The sequence below is a fragment of the Cryptotermes secundus genome, unplaced genomic scaffold, assembly GCF_002891405.2.
Source record: "Cryptotermes secundus unplaced genomic scaffold, Csec_1.0 scaffold953, whole genome shotgun sequence".
NCBI lineage: Eukaryota > Metazoa > Arthropoda > Insecta > Blattodea > Kalotermitidae > Cryptotermes > Cryptotermes secundus.
In genome coordinates, this window is record NW_019732863.1 from 195649 (window position 1) to 216865 (window position 21217).

Consider the following 21217-nt stretch of genomic DNA (forward strand, 5'->3'; position numbering starts at 1 on the left):
ACATATCCACACCAAAATACGTATATTACTACTCACAGAATAGTCGTGACACATTGAAAAAAAGGACTGCTCGCTCATTCATGACCTACTACGTAAATTACATCCGTACAACATGTTAACGTTTGGCACTTTATTGATATATTAACCCAAAATTTTGTGACAATGATGAATCTGACACAGAATATAAAAGTTGCTGTAGTTTAAAAATATGAATAGATTGTCATAATGAATACTACACAGTACTCAGTGGCCAGGAACTTTGAACTTTGATAATCTTCCAGTAATTATTTTTTATAATTTATTGGAGAACAGTATACCTGAGCTTTGACTCTTCGCCGCCATCCCAGCAGTTGGTGACTCTGCGCTCTATACCTCTCATGAAGGCTTTTGATGATTTTCCGTGCCTGCTCCAAATTTTCTATTTGATCCTCCATTTTTTCACCATCACAATCACTGAAACAGAGATTTGATAAATATGTTAACTATTGTGGCCTGGGTTATTGTATCATTGCATAATGTACTTTACAACTCATTGTAATCACCTACGCAATATGAGTTCTCATTGCAATGAAAATCACAAATACTTGCATATTTTATCTGTTAATCATTCTCAGTTTATTATTTCAACTAACAAGTTCCCCTGTCCTGTAATAATAATGTTTTAAAAATGGCTTATACTTTATGAGTATATGGTGGGCCTAAATAATTAATTACAAGACTGACGATGCCATTACAGACGCCGAAACATTGGAAGCCCCGAATTCATTCTCGAATTGCGTTAGGAATACGGCAGAGATCTCGAATTTATATCGGATTAACAATCAACGCCGACAACTGGAAGATGCAGCTTGACTATGACGACAGTAACACAAAAACCTAATGTCATGGAATCCAGCAAATAATCACAGTCGAGTTTAACCCAGCACCCCCGAATATACTGGCACGGTCTCACAACCCTATGGGCCTTCACGACCTGTTACAGGGTTAGCTTTACTTTTTTTACCCCCAAATATACTACAATTTAATGAGCATTCTATTGCACATGGATATTCCCCAGCGAAGTAGCAATGACCTAAACCGCCTACGACAATATTGAAGACCCCGAGGAGTTGCAAATGGTACAGATGTAATTAGGAATACGATAGAGTATTTCTGAAAACGACTTAAGATTATGCTAAAAATATTCTTGAATAATGTCGCGTGTAGAGGGGTATGCGTGACGAAAATAACGGGTTCCAGATCGGATGATTTGTTTTATTGGCACTTCGGTTACAAGTTCTCTTAATCACACTCAATTATAACGCTATCGCTATTCTGCACACTTTCAGTTCATCGTTGCATACGCACTAAGATTCTTCGTCTTCACTAGTCATCTCCTGGCAACGGATCTCAAACACAGAATCTAGCACTTCAAATTACTATGAAGTCTTGTTATTTCGTTTTCAGTCACTCTGTATTCCACTAATCTTCACAATTCACTAAGGACATGCTCCATTCTCATCCTTATACTCCCTTCAATTATTCGGCTCGGACCCCATAGAAAACATGTGTCACATGTCAGACTGCGAGTTCATTGATCCGTTACCAGCATTGGGCGTTGCGCTGACTACATAGAAAACACAAGTCACGTCATAGCTATCTAGCTAGTTAATTGGCGCGCTGACTGCTGCCTAGCAATTAGCTATAACATACGTCCACTGAGACACAACTTCCAGGGAGGGCGCCCCAAATGGACAGGACAGAAACTTTCACAAAGAATAAAACATCTGGTCATGAGCCCCAGCTGGGGCTCGACACCAAGACAGACAGACTGACTGACCGTCAGTTGCAACATGACTTTGACTTTGACACAACTTCCAATGTTGCGCATTGAAACCGTTGCCTGGCAATGCCTTGATTAAATCCGTTACAATAACATAAAAATGATCTTAAATAAATTAAGTTTTACATTTAATAATTTTATATTACTTTTGCTTTAGTTTCTTATGATAGAAGTAAACTTCTTTCACGTTATCGAATTAGCTACATCTTTTAAATAAAAGTATTTGCTTCCCGAATATTAGCAATAATCAACAAAAAATAAAGGTAAGATCTTTGAATTCTCCTCCATTACTAAGGCGAGGAGATACGACAACTTCAGATGTAGCATGTAATGCATTCTAATAGTACTCCATTTCCGACATCACAGAAAGAAATCGTTCCACAAAAAGTAAATATTACTACAGTATGCATGCGAAGATGTTGCATATATTGTCTCCTCTTTGGAATGCAAAACACTGCTATGAACTACTGACCTACAAGTTACCTACTGGAAGATTCAGCAACCACTCTGAGCATTCCTGCTGTGGTTACGGTTTCTGTTTCAGTTAAGAGCTCTGACTGCTATTTCAACAATACTGATTGCACTGTGCTGTCGCCCCGAAATAATGGAATAAAAGTATGACCGCGCAAGTGACAAAAAGTCGAGACGAGGATGGTTAATACTGATTGTTTTATTGACTTGATCTAAAGTCGTTTCGAACGTGTGGATTAGTTGGGTGTTGTTTTAGAAGTTACGGTACATTGAATTCAGAACGGTCTGCCGTCCTGAAGATATTTCACCCACTATCCCATGAAAAGAGACAGGCGGTAGCGTGGTTGGTTGAGGCACTATGCTACAAACAGGAAAGTCGCGGGTTCGATTTCCGATGAGGTCATTGCATTGCTTCCAACCGCACTGTGGTTCTGGGGTTGACCCAGCCTCTAACAGAAGTGAATATCGGGAATATATTTTGGAGTAAAGGGCGGCGGGCGCGTAAGGCTGACAATCTCACCGCCATTTGTGAGCTAATTGTCTAGAAAATGTGGGAACCTCGACGTCTCACAACCCTATAGGGCTCCACGGCCTATTACAGGGATATCTTTAACTTTTTTATCCCAAGAAAACTTGAGGCATCTTCTTAACGTGGACGAATGTCACGAAAATGCTTGATTAACATCAAACGAAAATTGATCTTGTGCTTAATTAAGCATAACGCCATGAAAGCTTATGGAGTGGAGGTATAGCTCTATGTATTCTTAACCTCATGTACTGAATATTCCAGTTTCATGCACGTCTCTTTGCTCCCGGAGAAAGAGGTCCTACCATCAACTGAGTAGGAGGCTGGGTGCCCCCCCCCCCGGGAAGGGGTAGGGGTTGACATGGCGGATGGTAGAGAGACCCCAGCCAGTGACAGGAATCAAACCTCGATTTTTCATTCCTTAACTAGTCACTATACTGGCTGAGCTGTCCCTCCTCGGGGTTGCGTAAGTAATAAAGTACTGTAACTTACTAGCCATGTGACCAATCAATCGCAAAACCCACCGACCAACAAGCACCGCAGCATAAGGAAAGTCGAAAGTTCATCGAAACCCTTTATTGTACCTTTGTTACCTGTTTAGTCCAATATACAGTTCTTAATCATTTCAGTTTCTTCATTAAAGTATTAATATTAAGCATATATTGATTTATTTTCTTTTTGTATCCAAAGTGCCCACTCGTATGTAGCTATCCAATTACATTTTCTTACATTAATTAATTTCAGTTGAAGAGATACAATTATTAAGTTTCTCTTTCCCAATAATAATTTAAATAATTAGGCCAAACACCTGGCAGAGTAGTAAAAGTATTCATAAAAACAAGGCTGGTTATGAATATAACGAGAAATTTATAAATGATTTATTAAATACCAGTGAAGGTACATATTTTTAGCTAGAGATTTTCTTAAAATCAAAAATGCTGAAATAAATTGCTTTTTTTTTATTGTTGTCTTATGAATATAGGCAGTATTACCGTAGACGAAAAAGAAGAGGGGAAGCAGGTACCGAAAGGCGAAAAGCTATGCCATCATGCACATAATGCGACAACGCTAGATAATATTAATGAGGAACAGAACAGTGATTATTAGGACGATTATGAAAGTAAATTTTTGTAGTACATTTTAAGCCACGTGGCACTTGGATCATTTGCTGTGTATTTCCTTATTTTTAGAGCGTTATGAAGGTAATTAATGACGACTAGGAGCTATTTTGAGAACTTGCCATAAGGAGACCTTGTGTAATTAGAAAGGTTCTTGCAAATTACGTTTCCGCAAACAAAGCTAACATTTTTATTGTAAGTTTGCCCTCAATACGCTATGTCGCAAAGGAACAAAAAAGAAATTTCAATGTAACGCTCTACGAAAGGAGCAATGAAACAGAGTAAAGGCTATCACGCCGGTCACGGTAGCCGAGCGGTCTAAGGCATGCACTGTCTTCGCTCGCTCGGAAGCCGGGATCGTGGGTTCGAATCCCACTCAGGGAATGGATGTTTGTGTGCGTTTTTCTGTGTTTGTCTACAGGTAGAGGCCTTGCGACGAGCTGATCACTCGCCCAAGGAGTCCTACCGTATGTGTAAGATCTAGTAAACCGAAGTGAAACGGAGAGTTTCATGGAGGTAGGCCTAGGCCCAAATGAGGGCTGTAGCGCCAATGGAAAAAAAGGGCTATCACGTTAAACCTCTGATGGACAGTTAGAAATAAATTAAATTTTCAAGTATTTTGTCATCCGCGAAAGTAATGAGTATCAAAGAAATGACTGCATCACATACCAGTACAAAGAATGGGATATTCAAATGAAACCCGCACGCTGTGCTGTTAGCGAATATGGCCGGACACACATGATGACGCGGCTGCACGTTTGACGAATTACCAGGGGACCACGAGCTGTGCAGTAGAATGGACGCCTCAGATGCATCAGGGCAAACAATAACATTGTTGTCAAAACTACTGGATTTTCAGACTTGCATCATCGTTCGATATTCTAGAAGTTAGAACACACAACGTTTCGGAAACTGGATCTGTTTTGGTCCTCAGGTGAGGGGGGGAGAGACACCTACTCCGTAGGGTCCCTTAGAAAGAGCTAACTTCAATCACTGGACAACCCCTGTCAGATTCACTACAGCTTACCTGAGACAAGGCTAATTAGGAGTCGGATAACAGGAAAATATGCCAGACCCAACACAGTAGGTGTCTCTCCAATCACCTGAGAACGGAAACAGACCCAGTTGCCGAAACGCTATGTTTTCTAGCTTCTAGAATACCGGACGATGGAGAAAGTCCGAAAATCTAGTAATTCTGGATGTTATACACCATCGTCAGAACCCTTTAGAGCAGTGCTGTCCAAAGTTCTTATGTACTCGGGCACAATTCACTGATGCCTATGAAGGTGCGGGCGCCACCACACACTACTACTACTACTACTACTACTACTACTACTACTACTACTACTACTACTACTACTACTACTACTACTACTACTACTACTACTACTACTACTACTACTAATAATAATAATAATAATAATAATAACAACAATAATAAAATTTTTCGAAAATATTTAACAGAACTCAGACGTTCAAAAATGTCTCTTGTCTTACAATTTGAATTAATATTAAAAATCGGCTCAATTATATGTGGTTACGGAGGGCGCCGCGTTGGACAGGGCTGCTTTAGAGTCTACTAGTAACACAACACAGCTAATGCCAACGTTTCGGGTGCAAAATCTTTCTAGAGAGGACAAATGACTGACGTTCTGTTGTTTCACCTGGAAACGGGTTTCACCTGAACAAGCCTCATAGAATACCAAATCAGATACTGGACTGTAAACCATTACGATCAGGAGAGTGTGGTCTCCATATGAAAGACAGAACACCCAAATGCATCTAGAGGGTGTAGGAACAAGTAGTGTTGTTATGCCCAGTCCAGCATGTACATCTTGATACCGACTGCGATTTGGCATAATAAGTTTGAGAGACATATACAATATTAATAGTAATTAAATATATAGTCGGAATCACAAATATAAATATAAAAAATACCCAGGCAGTAATAATTTAGCAAAGAAACGGCACCGTGCTCTCACAAGATGAAAGTACGGGGCTGAACAAGCTCTTAATGCTGTTAATACTTGTCACTGAAATTCATCTGAATTCGGAATATGGCGAAACACTTAAAAGACTTTCCAAAAATATTGAGATATACTTCATCACACGTTTATCTACCGCTACTGCCGTTTAAAATGGAGGATTCTGACAACAACAGTGACTGAGTGCAGAAATTGGATAATATTAAAATCCCAATGCATAGTAGATTGGTTAAGAAGGTTGTCTGTGAAGTTTTCAGGCATTCAGTCATGTACATTGAACTGTAATCCAAACGCATGAATATATAAATATATGAAGCCGGCTAAAGGAATCGTCAGCCCTTCCTTCAAAAATGGCTGTTCATATCTGACCTGGTTTTTTGTACTCGGTGTTTGTTTCTGGTCCATTGCATCGATAGATTTCTTCGCATTGCAAACCATTCGTAACCTTATAAATGTTTTCGAAAGCCTGACCGGGTTTATGGAAAGGTTGAATGATTTGGATCTAGCAAATGTTTATATACGATTATGTAGGTCCTTCAGAACTGGATATGCAGTTGATATGCATCAGCCTGTAGGTCGCCAAATGTAGTGCTTGCTGTATGAAGTTGCATTAGGAGTTCCAGATCGGTCGTGAGAGGAAACGGGGTCGACCGCGGACAGTGGGTGGAACGAGAGGAGGATCTATCGTTTATTCACGGGCTATAACACATCTTAGTCCTCTGAAACAATATCGAAATGAAACCAGGCATATATAAAGGGATATACACTGTTGTCCCACGAAAGGTGCGCCATACTTCAGGACGTTGTTGAGTTATTCCGGGTAGAAAGTATTATAGCAACATGGGGAAAACCCTTGTTCTTCTTAAAATAAACTGTATTGAAATAATTGTCTTACTTCTGACACCGCACGTCTTAAATTCTTACTTATTGCTTGCAATTACATGTATACACGATTAACCGTCTGTATGAATATGCATGAAGGACCAAAAGCCAGTTAACTAATTTTTTTAATGCTAGTGGGGTGGGACTAAGTCCCTTGCACTGCGGCCACTTCTGGCCTATTGTACCAGCTCCAGATGATAGGTGAGGGTGATTGTGGAGCAATTGGTGGAATGAAGATTGGCAGGGGAAACCGAAGTACTCGGAGAAAACCTGCCCCAGCGCCACTTTGTCCACCACAAATCCCACTTGATCAGACCCTAGATCGAACCTGGGCCGCCGCGGTGGGAACCCAGCGACTAACCGCTTGAGCTATGGCGCGGGCTCATTTAACTGGTTAGTAAAATGCACACTACAATGTGTTACTTAATGAATTTACTTTTTTTTTTTCTTTCGAAATTAAGTCCTTCGTATGCACTGTACTGCAAGGAGCAAGCAGTGAATTATCAGCATGAAATTCAGGTTCTAAAAACGAAAAGTACTGGTATGTAACTTCACATATCTCTTGTATTATTTACAGCCATGTAGCTGCATGACGATGTATTGTAAATACTCGTACCAAACAGACTACTGCATGCATTGAACTGTGTACAGCTGCCTGTCGACGAAATAGTGATGTACATACATAGATCGCTTTGTACATTAAACCGCGTATAGTCTCTTATCAACAACTCGGCACAGAGGTTCAAGGCAACGGGAAGCCAGAAGGATTGCATCATAAATACCATTACGACACATACAACGTAAGCAACAGCCGAAAAATTTAAAACAGAGAGCAATTCAGGAGAGTGATGAGAAGGGCCGGGATTTTGATGTCCTGAACATATTTTAAAAATGACCTATAAAATGACAGAAAAAATCCAGAAAAATGACCTAAAATATGACCCAAAAATGTAATATGCAGGGCCCGGATTTTGATGACCTGAAAATATTCAAAAAATGACCGAAAAAATCCAGAAAAATGACCTAAAGGAGAAAAGAAAGAACACTTCGCTTCCATGTTATTCACATTTGAGAAAACGTATGAAGAAAAATTCCCTAAAATGGCCAAAAATGACAAATACCCTTAAAAGTCCAAAAATTTACCAAAAAAGACCTTAAACCTAAAAATGTAAAAAAATGACAAAAAATAACTATAAAATTTACATTTCTGTAACCAGCAGCTCATATCCGAAATTTATATATTTAAGAGCATCGCATAGGATACAAGGAAAAAAGATGACATGCCGTCAAAATCCGGGCCCTGCTGATGAGTCTTTTGATCAGCAGCACGGAGACCTGAGCGTGAAGCTGACCACTAGCCGTTGTGTGATCATCGTGATAAGCAAAATGACAGAAGGGTGAAGCTGACTACTGTCTTCAGGGCAAGGTCATGATAACTTCCGGTTAACTAGTGGAGTCCTGCATGCCACTCCCGACATGTACGGCCAAACCTTTCATACTGCAAATATTTTTCGTGGAACTGGTCTACCTGAATTGGTGTTAGTACAGAACCTATTTTTATAAATATACAACATTCAGTATGTTCCTTTATATTTGCCTTCCCGAGGCCGAAAAATTGCAAAATGGACTCCTCTCCGATGACCACGTAATCACTCTAAAACACTGACATTATCCCCAAGATAATCACTGTGAAGTTAAAATTCAAAGCCTTGTGCTCAGTCAAGTTTCATCAAAATCTGCAGCCATAACACATCACGTGACTGGAGGGCTGACTGCAGCAGTACAACTGAACGTATTAACATTTACAAAAAGTCCAGATGTTTAGAAATTTCAGACAGACAAGCATGCCAAATCCTTTACTTTCTTCCATCAACAAAATTACAAATGTAAGCCGTAAAGTAAATGCAGAATGCAAGGCAGTCCTTGTCCTTATGTCACAAAGACATTGGCTATAGAGAGATAAATCTCTTCTCATTCGACAGCAGATGAAAGTGAATTTTCAGGTTCATGCTCCGACCGTTTTATCTCCAGGCAAACATTATGTAAATTTTATGGGCCCCGCAGCCAATCTGAACGTAATGGCCAAGATAAGCTTTCCTGCCCCTAGGAATCTAGCCCCTAGCTAGTCACTTTACTAAGTAACTAAACCATCGCCATTCTTGTAAAGTACAAGAGCACTAACGACATTTTGATTTGTGTCGGCATTATTAATATACGTTAACTGAAAAAAAAAACATTAATATTGAAATGTAATACATTGTTACGTTACTTGGTCTGCAGTCCAGATAGGTTTTCGAGATTTTCGAAAGGCTGCTCTCCACTGGTCATTGAGGGGGTACAGAACGGCACTGTTGCTGTAGAGATATCTAACAGTTCTTTTGTTTCGAGGTACTTCCATCACACCTCGCTCGCGCTGGGCGTTGGTGGCAGTTAACGTAACGCACAAGGCCACTATTCGAGTTGCCATACCACGTCACGGCCATCTCGATCGTTTCCCTTTCAGATTGTCACTTCTAGGAACAAAATATCCGGGTGTGACGATGCAACTGCACTGGTTTTTCGTAACTGTCAAGGCACCATGAGAATCAGACCAAAAGTTAACAGCAATAGATTATGGCCCTGGGGTTGACTCAGCCTCTAACAGAAATGAGTACCATGAACCTTCCTGCGGGTAAAAGGCGGCCGGCGCTTAAGACTGACAACCTTGCCACCAGCTGTGAGCCGATTGTCTAGAGAAAATGTGGGAGCCTCGATATTTCACAACTCTATGGGCCTCCCTGGCCTGTTACAGGGATATCTTTAAAAATTAACGCGTAAATTCGAATATGTAAGATGTATAAAAGGGTTTACTTTCATCAACATGATATGAGAAATCTGCTACAAATTCGTTTAGCTAAATGTTTCAATCATCGTGGTGCTGATTTACATACATGTAGCTCTCGTATAATGTAGGTCACTCACTTCTGGAGCTGAGCCCTTCTTGAGAAGCTGCCAATTCTGCAGCTACTCAAGAACTTCCCAGCATTTTATGGAACCCGAAAGTTCATTACCGTGTTCACAAGAACTGAGCCGAGCCAGATTGATTCAATCCATACCATCATATCCTATCTCTGAGATCCATTTTAATATTGTCCACCCACCTACGCCTTGGTCTTCCCAGTGGTCTCTTTCCTTCCGGATTTCCCACCAATATTCTACATGCATTTCTAATTATACTTGGAGAAGAGTACTCGTTATGAAGCTCCTCATTATGCAGTTTTCTCCAACCTCCCATCACTTCATATCTCTTTGGTCCAAATATTCTCCTCAACACCCTGTTCTCAAACACCCCCAATCTATGTTCCTCCCTTAATATCAGAGACAAGGTTTCACACCCTTACAGAACCACAGGCAAACTTATTTTTGTATTTTCTAATTTGTATTTATGCATGTATGTAGGTACTAATTTGTACATAAATTTATCAAGTATTTACTCAATTAACGTATCCATTAACGTAACATTTTATAGTATAAATTCAATTATATTACTTAAATGACCAAAGACAGAATTATTAAAATTAAAATATCGTTGATTAAAATCGTTCTTTGTTTGCAATAACTTTCATAATTACATATTAATGAGGAAGTGTATTTATTAAAACGCGTCAGTGAATGTAGTGGGCCTTTAATGAGGTTCCTTTATGCAAGTATGTACCGTCTGTTTTATGTGCATAAATACAGTTAACAATGTTCGCTAATTCAGGGTGCATGTCGACGTTTCAAATCTCTTGGCCGTTTCAAGTGCTACGTGGCAGTTGTATCTTGCTCCGCATCTGATATTCTGTGCATTTCACATATGCTAAATCTTCTGTTACAGAGCCAACTGCACTTGTAGATTCGGATTATGTTCCCATCACCACGGATTAAGTTCTTGACCTGTACCCAGTACAAGGATTAGAGCTATTTCTTCACCTTTCTCCGATGTCTGTAGAATACAGAGTGTCCGGATGAAAGGCATCCAAAATAAAATCATTATATCTCACAAAGAATTTATTATACACATTAATGGGTTACACCATTACAAAGGGAAACTATCAACGTTTTTTTTTCTGCGTATATAACTTTCTCAATAAATTTAAATTTGGGCTCCCTTGGTGGCACCACACATATACAGGCATGTTTGGTGTTACCGTAGCGACAGCGGGCTTTCACGTGTTGAAGGCTAGGTGGTCCCCATAGACGATCTGGACACTGCGGGGAAGAGAAAAATCTCTTTCTTCTGCCGAGAATCGAACCCCGGCTCTCCAGCTCATAGCCCGTCCCTTTATCAATTGAGTTGTCCAGGCTCCGTAATCGTAAATATGATCCAGGAAGAGGAACGGAAGCCGGTCACGGTAGCCGAGCGGTCTAAGGCATGTACTGCCTTCGCTCGCTTGGAAATCGTGATCGTGGGTTCGAATCCCACTCAGGGTATGGATGTTTAGTTTGTGTGTGTGCGTTTTTCTGTGTTTGTTTGCAGGTAGAGGCCTTGCGACGAGCTGATCACCCGCCCAAGGGGTCCTACCGAATGTGTAAGATCTAGAAAAACTGAAGTGAACGGAGAAGTTCATGGAGGTAGGCCTAGGCCCACTGGGGCTGTAGTGCCAAGGAAAACAAAAAGAGGAACGGAAAATGCATGCCCTAATTAAATCACCTGCGTGCCGCTTCAGCACTTCTTCGACTTCCTTTCCTAACAGAGGCTCACAGAGGAGCGGTGGATGAAACCGGTGCGAAGCGACATTCTGAATTCAAAATTTTCTATACATTTAACAATAGAGATAATAGCAGTGACATAGTGTTTGGCCAGCGTTGCTCTTTCTTTGGTACGTTACTGTTGTTACTGCTAGCGGTAAATGCCCTTATCGTTTCTTTAATTATGCGTTTCCGAGTTTACAATGGAATTATTTATTTATTTATTTATTTATAGCCACACTTCTATGTATACGGTCAGTTTAAATCTTAATTTTTTATGCTATATAGCCCCTGCCATTTATTATTTACGAGTACTTCCATGGAACACAGACCCTCTGAATGGTCAAGAAATTTCCTACCTTTTATAGAATCCGAAGGTTATTGCCGTGTTTTCACGAAAACCCTTTATTTCACCCTATCGACCCTATCCAGATCCTCACGAGTAAGTTCATTACTTCACCCCTACATTTCTGTAAAGAAAGGCCGTAGAAGGAGCTTCATAACCTGTAGCTTCTCCCCCCCCATTGGCACTACAGCCCCAGTGGGCCTAGGCCTACCTCCATGAACTTCTCCGTTCACTTCGGTTTTTCTAGATCTTACACATTCGGTAGGACTCCTTGGGCGGGTGATCAGCTCGTCGCAAGGCCTCTACCTGTACACAAACACAGAAAAACGCACACACACAAACTAAACATCCATGCCCTGAGTGGGATTCGAACCCACGATCCCGGTTTCCAAGCGAGCGAAGACAGTACATGCCTTAGACCGCTCGGCTACCGTGACCGGCAAACCTGTACCTTCACCAAATATAATTAGGATAATCAATTCAGGGAGGACGAGATGGGCAGAGCATGCAGCACGCATGCGGGCGAAAATGAATGCATACAGGATTTTGGTGGGAAAGCCACAAAGAAGGAGACAACTAGAACAGTGGTTCTCAACCTCTGTCAGACCGCGGACCGGTAATTTTTTTTTATAAGACGAAGGACTGGTACCGGGCTGCGGTCCGGCGGTTGAGAAACACTGAACTAGAAAAGGCCTACAGGTGGGTAGGAGGATAATATTAAAATGGATCTAAGAACGATAGGATGGTGTTATGGGCTGGATTGATCTGGCCCAGTAGAGGAACAAATGGAGGGCTTTTGTGAACACTCTAATGAACCTTCGGATTCCGTAAAATATTGGGAAATTCTCGAGTGTTTGAGCTTCTGGCGACTTCTCAAGACGAGCTAAGCTCCATGAAGTTAGTGAGACATGTCTGTGGCCACACGTGGAGAGGATGCTACACACTGCAATGTAGTATGGCTGCCATGTCACAAATAACACACGCATACACACACAATGCAGCTGACAAATTAGTGTAGTATCGATCTGTGTTGAGTTGCTCTTCGGACTCGCCTCAAGTCCCGGCGCTCTAAACCCTGGCGCTTGAATATTTTACAAGATTTCCTTCCGCTAGAACTGCCACGACTTGAAATACGGCGGCAGCTGTTCTAGCATCGGTTACTGCACGTGCGGTAAGAGAGGGGCGTCCTTGCTCTTACACTGGGCTAGCGCAAGCCCAGATGACACTCAGTTAAAAACAGACCAACTTTCACGAAACTTCATCCAAATGATCTGAAATTTCAATATGCTAAGACGAAAATAGTCACTGGCCTAGGAATTCTTGAATAGTTTTATTTGTACTGCTGCACAATATATTTAAATGAATGCTAATTGACGATTATAATATAAATAAAAGATCAGCAGAAATTAATTTTCATTTAACAAGAAGAAAGATTTTTAAAATGGGCCTACCTGGGCGGCTTCGTTCACCTGTGCAAATCGGTCAATCAGTTAATTTGTTGCTGGCCGTCGCCAGCACAGTAAATTACCATATTTTTGTTCTTTCTAAGACTTTACGTGTTTCAAAATGGGGCCTCCTCTTCTGCGAGAGGAGGGGTCTGACTAGTGGTAACTGCCCCTCGACTGGGGATGAATTGAGAGAGCACTCACTCCCTAACTGGCCCTCTCCTCCACACAACACACACACACACACCTGCACTTATTGTCGACACACTCCAAGATATGGCCACATAGCGACACAAAATATAGGATTTTCGGATGAAAGGTATCCAAAATAAAAAAGATATCGTAAGAGATTAAACAGTTCCGTCGAGTGTGACTAGTATCACACTCGACGGAATTGTTTAACCTCTTATGATAATGTTAGTACGACGGACCAGAATGAAACAAATCAAATTAAAAAAAAAAAATTGTATATCTTGGAAACTGATTGTCATACATATATCCGGTTTATGTTATCGGTAAAGGGAAACTCTGAAAGGTTTTTTTTTAAAATACCCGGCTTACGCGCATGCGCCGCCACATTTCTGCCTCCATATTAAGAATCACCTGGACAGAGAGATGGCTGGGATATGAATTAGCAGAGGTGGACCAATTGCTTAGCTTCCTAGGTCGTCAGATTTAACCCCAGTGGATTTCTCTTGTGGGATTATGTGAAGAACATTGTCTACCACGTTAAGATCAACGAGTTTCAACACCTGAAAGCCCGCATAAGGGACGCTGTGGCTATGGTAACACGAAACATGCTTCAAGTACGGATATTTGTCGTGCCACCAAGGGAGTTCACATTTAAATTTATTGAGAAAGTTATATACGCAGAAAAAAAAAACGTTGATACTTTCCCTGGTGATGGTGTAACACATTAATGTGTATAATAAATTCATTCTGAGATATAATGATTTTATTTTGGATACCTTTCATCCGGACAACCTGTATAATTTACATTATAAAATCTTTGTCTCCTGAATTCCTTCCATCCTGTCTCAGTGCTGGATATTAGGTTATCATGTAAGACATAATGCATAAAGCGATCTATGACTACCACTCTTTCGTAGCCAGACGGTCGCATGTGGTTTAATGCTGGAAGCTATCACTTTGGTGTTTACAATACTTATCATTACGTCCCACACGGCTTGTGATATCACACACGTTCCAATTGGAACTACAATTTAGTGACACGTNCGCAGGGAAGATTGAATGAATTGCCGTCCTTGGAGGTTCGGACAGTGTTTTATCTTCTCTATACGTACATAGTTGGTTAAAGATCTATTTACACATATCCGTGACGTGTCAGTACCGCGTCCGGTCAGTTCCGTGAAATTTCATCAGTGTCAGTGATGATTCGTATCGTTTCTTTGAACTTTACGGACGCATCCACACATCTCCGGCACAGTGCCGTACTGTAGGGGTCGGTATCAGTGCAGTATCCGTTCCGTGACATTGTCTATCGTCGCCAAGGATATGTTTCCTGTTTCGCGGACGCGTTGTGGTGTGGAGTTTGTGCATATTTGTGAAGAAAAATGAATGACGAACAACTTATTGAACTGGTTCGCAGTTATCCTGTTCTTTACGATTTATCGCAGCCAAAGTACACGGCCAGCACTTACAAAACTGATATTTGGAATACGATAGGAAAAGAAATGAAAGCAGATGTTATAGCAGTGTTATAGTCTTTCTCCAGCGGATGTCTTCATGTTTTAAATGAACTTCTATTTTACTCAGCAATATGTTAAAACAATTTTCAGACATTCTGAAATATAAAAAAAAAAATCGTCTCATCATCAATCAGTTCCTTATACAGGATACCGAATTCTCCATCACGTTCTCTATTCACCCATGTCTCATGTACTCACTTCCGTTTTTTCACCTCACGCTGTTCCTCTTATTGGGGGAGGGGGGTGGAGTCCAACTGGGTCCACTCGGCACGGCAGCCACTCATTGGCCTATTGTGGCCTGCTCCGGGTGATTATGATGATGGAGAATTTGGTGGAATGAAGACTGGCAGGGGAAACCGAAGTACTCGGAGAAAACCTGCCCCAACGTCACTTTGTCCACCATAAATCCCACTTGACCAGACCAGAGATCGAACCCGGGCCGCCGCGGTGGGAAGACAGCGACTAACCTCTTGAACTATGGCGCGACCTTACACTGTTCCTCTTCCTCTTCCTCTTCATCCAGAATTATTGCAATCCTGACAATTCAATGTCCGTAAACTTTGTCATCTCAAAAATCACAAACTTCGAACTACTGAAACGATGCTGATAGTGTCTATAGCCGTCATTGAGACGTCACGGATATCACTGAAACTGAACTGACGCGGTACTAACACGTCACGGTTATGTGTAAATAGACCTTAATGTAATATATCCGTAACTAAAATTATTACTTAGGACTTTACTGTAGATTGTTAAAAACAACAAACTCCGTGGCTTGAGTCCGCAATCGAACTATACCGAACGAGCGACCGCCGTCTGTTAGTTAGTGCCAACTTTAGCCGATAGAGGGAGTTGCATTGTCAGTGCAACGAATCCTCATAGCCGTTAATTTCGGTTTTCTAGACCGGAGCCGCTATTTCCTTGAAGTAGCTCCTCAATTATCCTCACGAGGCTGAGTGGACCCCATTCCAGACCCACTACTTCTCAGAAAATCCGGTATCTCCAGAAATCGAACCCGGGACCTCTGGATCTGTAGCCAGGAACACTGGTCACTAGACCACAGAGGCGGTCGATGTGTGATAAAGCTACAAGTAAATGTGCATACATCCATTCAATAGACCTATTGTTTATTTTAAGGAAACTTCAGCAAAAATGTGCCATTAATTAGTAAATAAATAACAACAGGCAGTCTTGAGATTATACGGAGATTCTTTTACTTGACCCTCGGAAGGAACATGTCGAACGTGCCTAAGCTTATACGTTAAAGAGAGCGGGAAGTTTTACTTGTATGGAACACACGTACATTCCAACGCGTTCATTGTGATTTGACACGTCTCGCTGGGCTTGATGTTCATTTATCGCACATACATATCTGTCATACATATGCACAACATTCGCAATATCCGACAGTCCGTCTGGCCGTTACGCTCTGCATTTCGGAAACGAATAACGATACTAGATACGTGTAAGCACGATAATTGTTCGTGTTAGGAAGCAAAAGCTTGGAAAAATTGTTACATTGATGTCATCATGCTTTCCACATCATTAAGACCGTGACGACAATAGGTATATTTTTGCAGTAATCATGGCAACTAAACTGGTTCTGAAGACCACAACATTACTTACTCACTCATGGAGCTGAGCCCTTCTTGAGGAGCCGCCAATTCTGCAGCTACTCAAGAATTTCCCAGCATTTCATGGAACCCGAAGGTTCATTACCGTGTTCATAAGAGTCCTCCACTGTTCCCTATCCTGAGCCAGATCAATCCAATCATATCATTCCACATCCTAGCTCTCTGAGATCCATTTTAACATTGTCCACCCACCTACGCCTTGGTCTTCCCAATGGTCTCTCTCCTTCTGGCTTTCCCACCAATATCCTATATGTATTCCTCTTCTCCTCATTCTTGCTACATGCCCAGCTCACCTCATCCTCCTTGATCATTCTAATTATACTTGGAGAAGAGTACACGTTATGAAGCTCCTCATTATGCAGTTTTCTCCAACCTCCAGTCACTTCATCCCTCTTCGGTCCAAATATTCTCCTCAACGCCCTGTACTCAAACACCCTCAGTCTATGGTCCACCCTTAATGTCAGAGACCAAGTTTCACACCCATACAGAACCATAGGCAAAATTATAGTTTTTTATATTCTAATTTTTATGTTTTTGGACAGCAGACCAGAAGACAAAAGGTTCTGGACTGAATGGTAGCAAGCATTACCCGAGTTCAATCGCCTTTTAATCTCCTCCTGAATCAGGTTTTGATTTGTTACTGTCGTTCCCAAATATTTGAATTGTTACACATTCTCAAAGGATCTGTTAGCTAACTTTAGGTCATGATTTTTCCCTGCATTTTGGTGACGAGACAGCAACATAAACATAGTTTACTCAGTGTTTATTTTTAGACCAACTTCCGTATTTCCGTCAGTTAAAGTTTGTATGTTTTACTTTATGATCTCTATATTATGCTTCTATGTGTTTGATTTCAATTTTGTGATTCATACACCGCAACATTACTGTAAAAATTTATACTGTACACTTAAGAGGCAGTTTCGCCAAAGGGATTACAAATGACATGGCATCAACATCCACAATCCTCGTATCACTTACAAGAAAATAAATTGTTCCTAATATGAGATAGGGAAGTTAAATTCTGTAATCAGGGGCAGGCTTATTATTAGATATACTGAATAATTAAAACCACGAGGTACTCTTTATATATAAACAAACATTACTTTCGGGTGTGACTATTCATTTTAATTGATACTTATTCAAATTGATGAAAAGTCAAAACTACATACTGACTAAATATACAATTAATATTAAAGATTAACTGTTCGCTCTTATTACATACTGATTAGGATTTAATGTGTAAACTATCCTTCTTTTTCTGTGCTTCAAAGACTTAATGTAAAGAGTACTGCATTGAAATAAAACGATCTAATGAACCAAATCTAGAGATAATTAAGAATTTCTGTTGTTCTTTTCTTAATTGCGAAATTCTACTTAAACAATTGAAGCATTTGTTTTCATAATCGAGAACAAGGCTTATTCAGCGCTATCTGTTGTATCTGAACTGCATTAGCGTGGGACGGAATTTCATTACTCATTATCGAGAACACGCGACTTCGGCAGTCTTCGAGTTAGTTCGGGAAGAGCGCTGTTGAGCAATGAATATATGAGTTAGGAAATATGCTCATGGCATCTCATTTGTTTAATTGCCTCAAAAACGTCAATATTTACAGAAGAAATGGACTGGAAGTAATATGCTGTATTCTTGTCTACATATTCTGTTCGAAACATTTTCTCTCCAATGAATATTTAGCCAGTTATGCTGGAGATGTTTCTTCATTTAAAGCGCCCAGTTTTAACGAAAACTGGAATATTTCGACAAATATTATTTCAGCTTCATAATATAAAATTTTATGAAAATTCGTTCAGCAGTTCTCGAGTTGTTTCACGAGTAATGAAAGATGGAACTATATTAATATGCCTTCTGCAAGGCAGGAAACGAAACCAAAATGACACGTGTTTGTGTACAGGAACTTATGCACAAGTGAAGTAAAATTCTTCATAGGTTTAACTAATTAAACACTATGCTGTGAAGGTGTATGGGGGAATGGATGTATAGATCCACATTTTCTTGACCTCTGCACTAGTTAGAGGTGAGTGGTCAGCTTCACACCCCAGCCGCTTTACCCCCGAGGAAAGAGCTTCCGGGACCTGTTAGATCGGAGGTTGGGTGAGACCCGAACCGGCCTGGACGACGATGGAAGCGATATCTTCTTCCGAAACGTCGGTTTACATAATATCTACACTGCCCCATATCCCAGAAGACGGCATTTTTCACATTACTTCTTAGTTCACGTGTTCTGCTTTATGGGTGTGAAACTTCGTCCCTCGTGCGAAGATAAGAACATAAAAGAGTATTAATCTTCCGTGATGTTACATCTCAGAAGATAGTACATTTCAGAGTCACCGCTGTGGGAGTCCCAAATCTAAGAGGAGGACATAGATCGATGGGGACATCCGAGATTTTCAAGGCAGTCAAGAGTTAGGTCGAGGTCTTTTCGGCTATTTATTTTCGCAGATGGTTATCGAAGATTCGGATTTAACCTGCTACTTATAATTTAGGAATAAGATAACGGAAGCAAGTCCCTCTAAACCGACGGTAAACGTGAATGAACTACCGATATTGTAACCCAGAAGACTAGAGGGATAATAATGGATTAAGGTGTTTAATAGCAGCGTGCTGAATGAATATCCGGACCCAACAGAGAGCAAGTAATGGGATGTTAGTTGAATACTGAAAAACTTCATGGTTTGTTCTCTTCACCAAATATTATTAGGGAGATTCAAGAGGATATGGATGAGACATGTGTCATGCATTGAAGGCATGAACAAAACATACAGAATTCTAGTCAGAAAGCTTGAAAGGATGGTACCAATTCGGAAAATTGGACGACGGAAAATATTACTTTGAAATTTAAAGAAATATATCTTAAGGATATTGTTCAGTGGCTGGCTGATGTGAACACGGTAATGAGCCTTCAGGCTTCATCAAATGTGGCGAATTGATATACTTCCTGAGTGACTGTCAACTTCTAAAAGCGTAACAAGCTGTCTGCAGTAGAACTTGTTGTATTTTATAAATTTATATATAATTTAGTGTATAACTGAACCCAATATTGTAACACACTGAGCTAAAGGTGTCTGAGAATAGATTTATGGAGAAAGGTCTGTATAATTATGTTCTGGAGAGACTAGAAAATCAGATTCTGTATACCTCGGAAAGTGTGGCTTTTCTCAAATTTCTGCCCACTAAAAGTATGATACGCCCCCCCACCCCCCACCAAAGTGAATGTGTCCTTCAGGCACAACATCGTGAGTTCAGACTATACTATAACCTACAGGCGAGGCACGCGGTAGTGTAATTGGTTGAGACAATATGCTACAAGTCGGAAGGTCGCGGGTTTGATTCCCGATGTCATTGGATTTTTCAATTGACCTAACCCTTCCAGCCACACTATAGTCCTCAGGTCGATTCAGCCTCCAACAGAAAGGAATACCAGGAATCTTCCTGGGGGTAAAGGGCGGCCGCTGCGTAAGGCTGACAACCTCACCGCCATCTATGAACCGATTGTCTAGAAAATGTGCAAACTCCGACTTCTCACAACCCTATAGGTCTCTTCGGCTTGTTACAGAGATAGCGTCATTTTTATTTTTATTTTTTTTACCTGTATCCTAGAGGGAAATGGTAAACTCTAACTCACCCCTACTAAGTAGATTTCTTTAAAAAAAACTGTAAATATCCAAAGATCACAAGGCATTCAGGTTAGATCTAAAATTTAAAAAGGAAGCCCCATAAAGGCCATAGAAGCGTAATTCCTTTTAAATGTTTCAATATATATTGTGAGATTATTAAAACCTATAAGATAATAAATTATATATTTAATGCAACATTTTCTGGGTGCATCAAACTGTCGAGAAACAGCAAGTAGCTCTGAGAAGAAATTATGATGCCTACTTTTCTCCAAATATTAACCAGAAATGTGTCATGAAATTTAGTAATGTGTAAGTTAAAGTAATACACTACACATTGTAATTAAATATATTTCTAGAAAACACTGTATTGATCATCACCAGTGCAGGCAACTTATCGGACTTCCCTCTTTGGCAGGTTGACCGTACAACTGAATATTTAACACGAAAAAAAAAGTAAACTGACACATACGAGTACTGTACGAGTATGTTGAACTTTTTCCTCGTTCTCGTTTTTGGATAAAAGAATATAAGATTCAGAAGCTATACCTGCCTCCTTTATAAAGTAAAATTATGAAACCTACTCTTGTGGGTCTAGTAGATACTATAATCTCCACGTCTGGGTCTGAAGCATTTGTTTATCACCAAAAGCATCCATCATATGCATCAGTTTAGTAAAACAGTCGCCACAAACGTTTAGACTTAACCAAGATATGTTTCTCAGTAGAAATAGCACGAAATAGTATACAGCCTTTTATGAATAATATATAACTCTCAGGATGTTACTTCAAACACCTACGCAGCCTCTCCGGCCACCTACGTTCGGTTTGAAGACGTTAGGAAAACAAGAAGAGAGTAATGCAGAAACAAAACGCCTCTACAATCACGTTACGGCTAAAATGTCAGGTTATTATCTGTTCAAGACAGTTGGTACGCATA

General features: G+C 40.5%; 1 protein-coding gene across 1 annotated transcript in view; it reads right to left on the reverse strand.

Moving 5' to 3' along the window:
* The window catches only part of LOC111867812, a 93559-nt gene that overhangs the window by 4984 nt on the left and 67358 nt on the right, over nt 1-21217 (reverse strand). The window contains exon 2 of the mRNA XM_023857989.2: nt 318-453. Within this exon, the coding sequence (XP_023713757.1) occupies nt 318-453 (136 nt within the window). The remainder of the gene's footprint in view (nt 1-317; nt 454-21217) is intronic.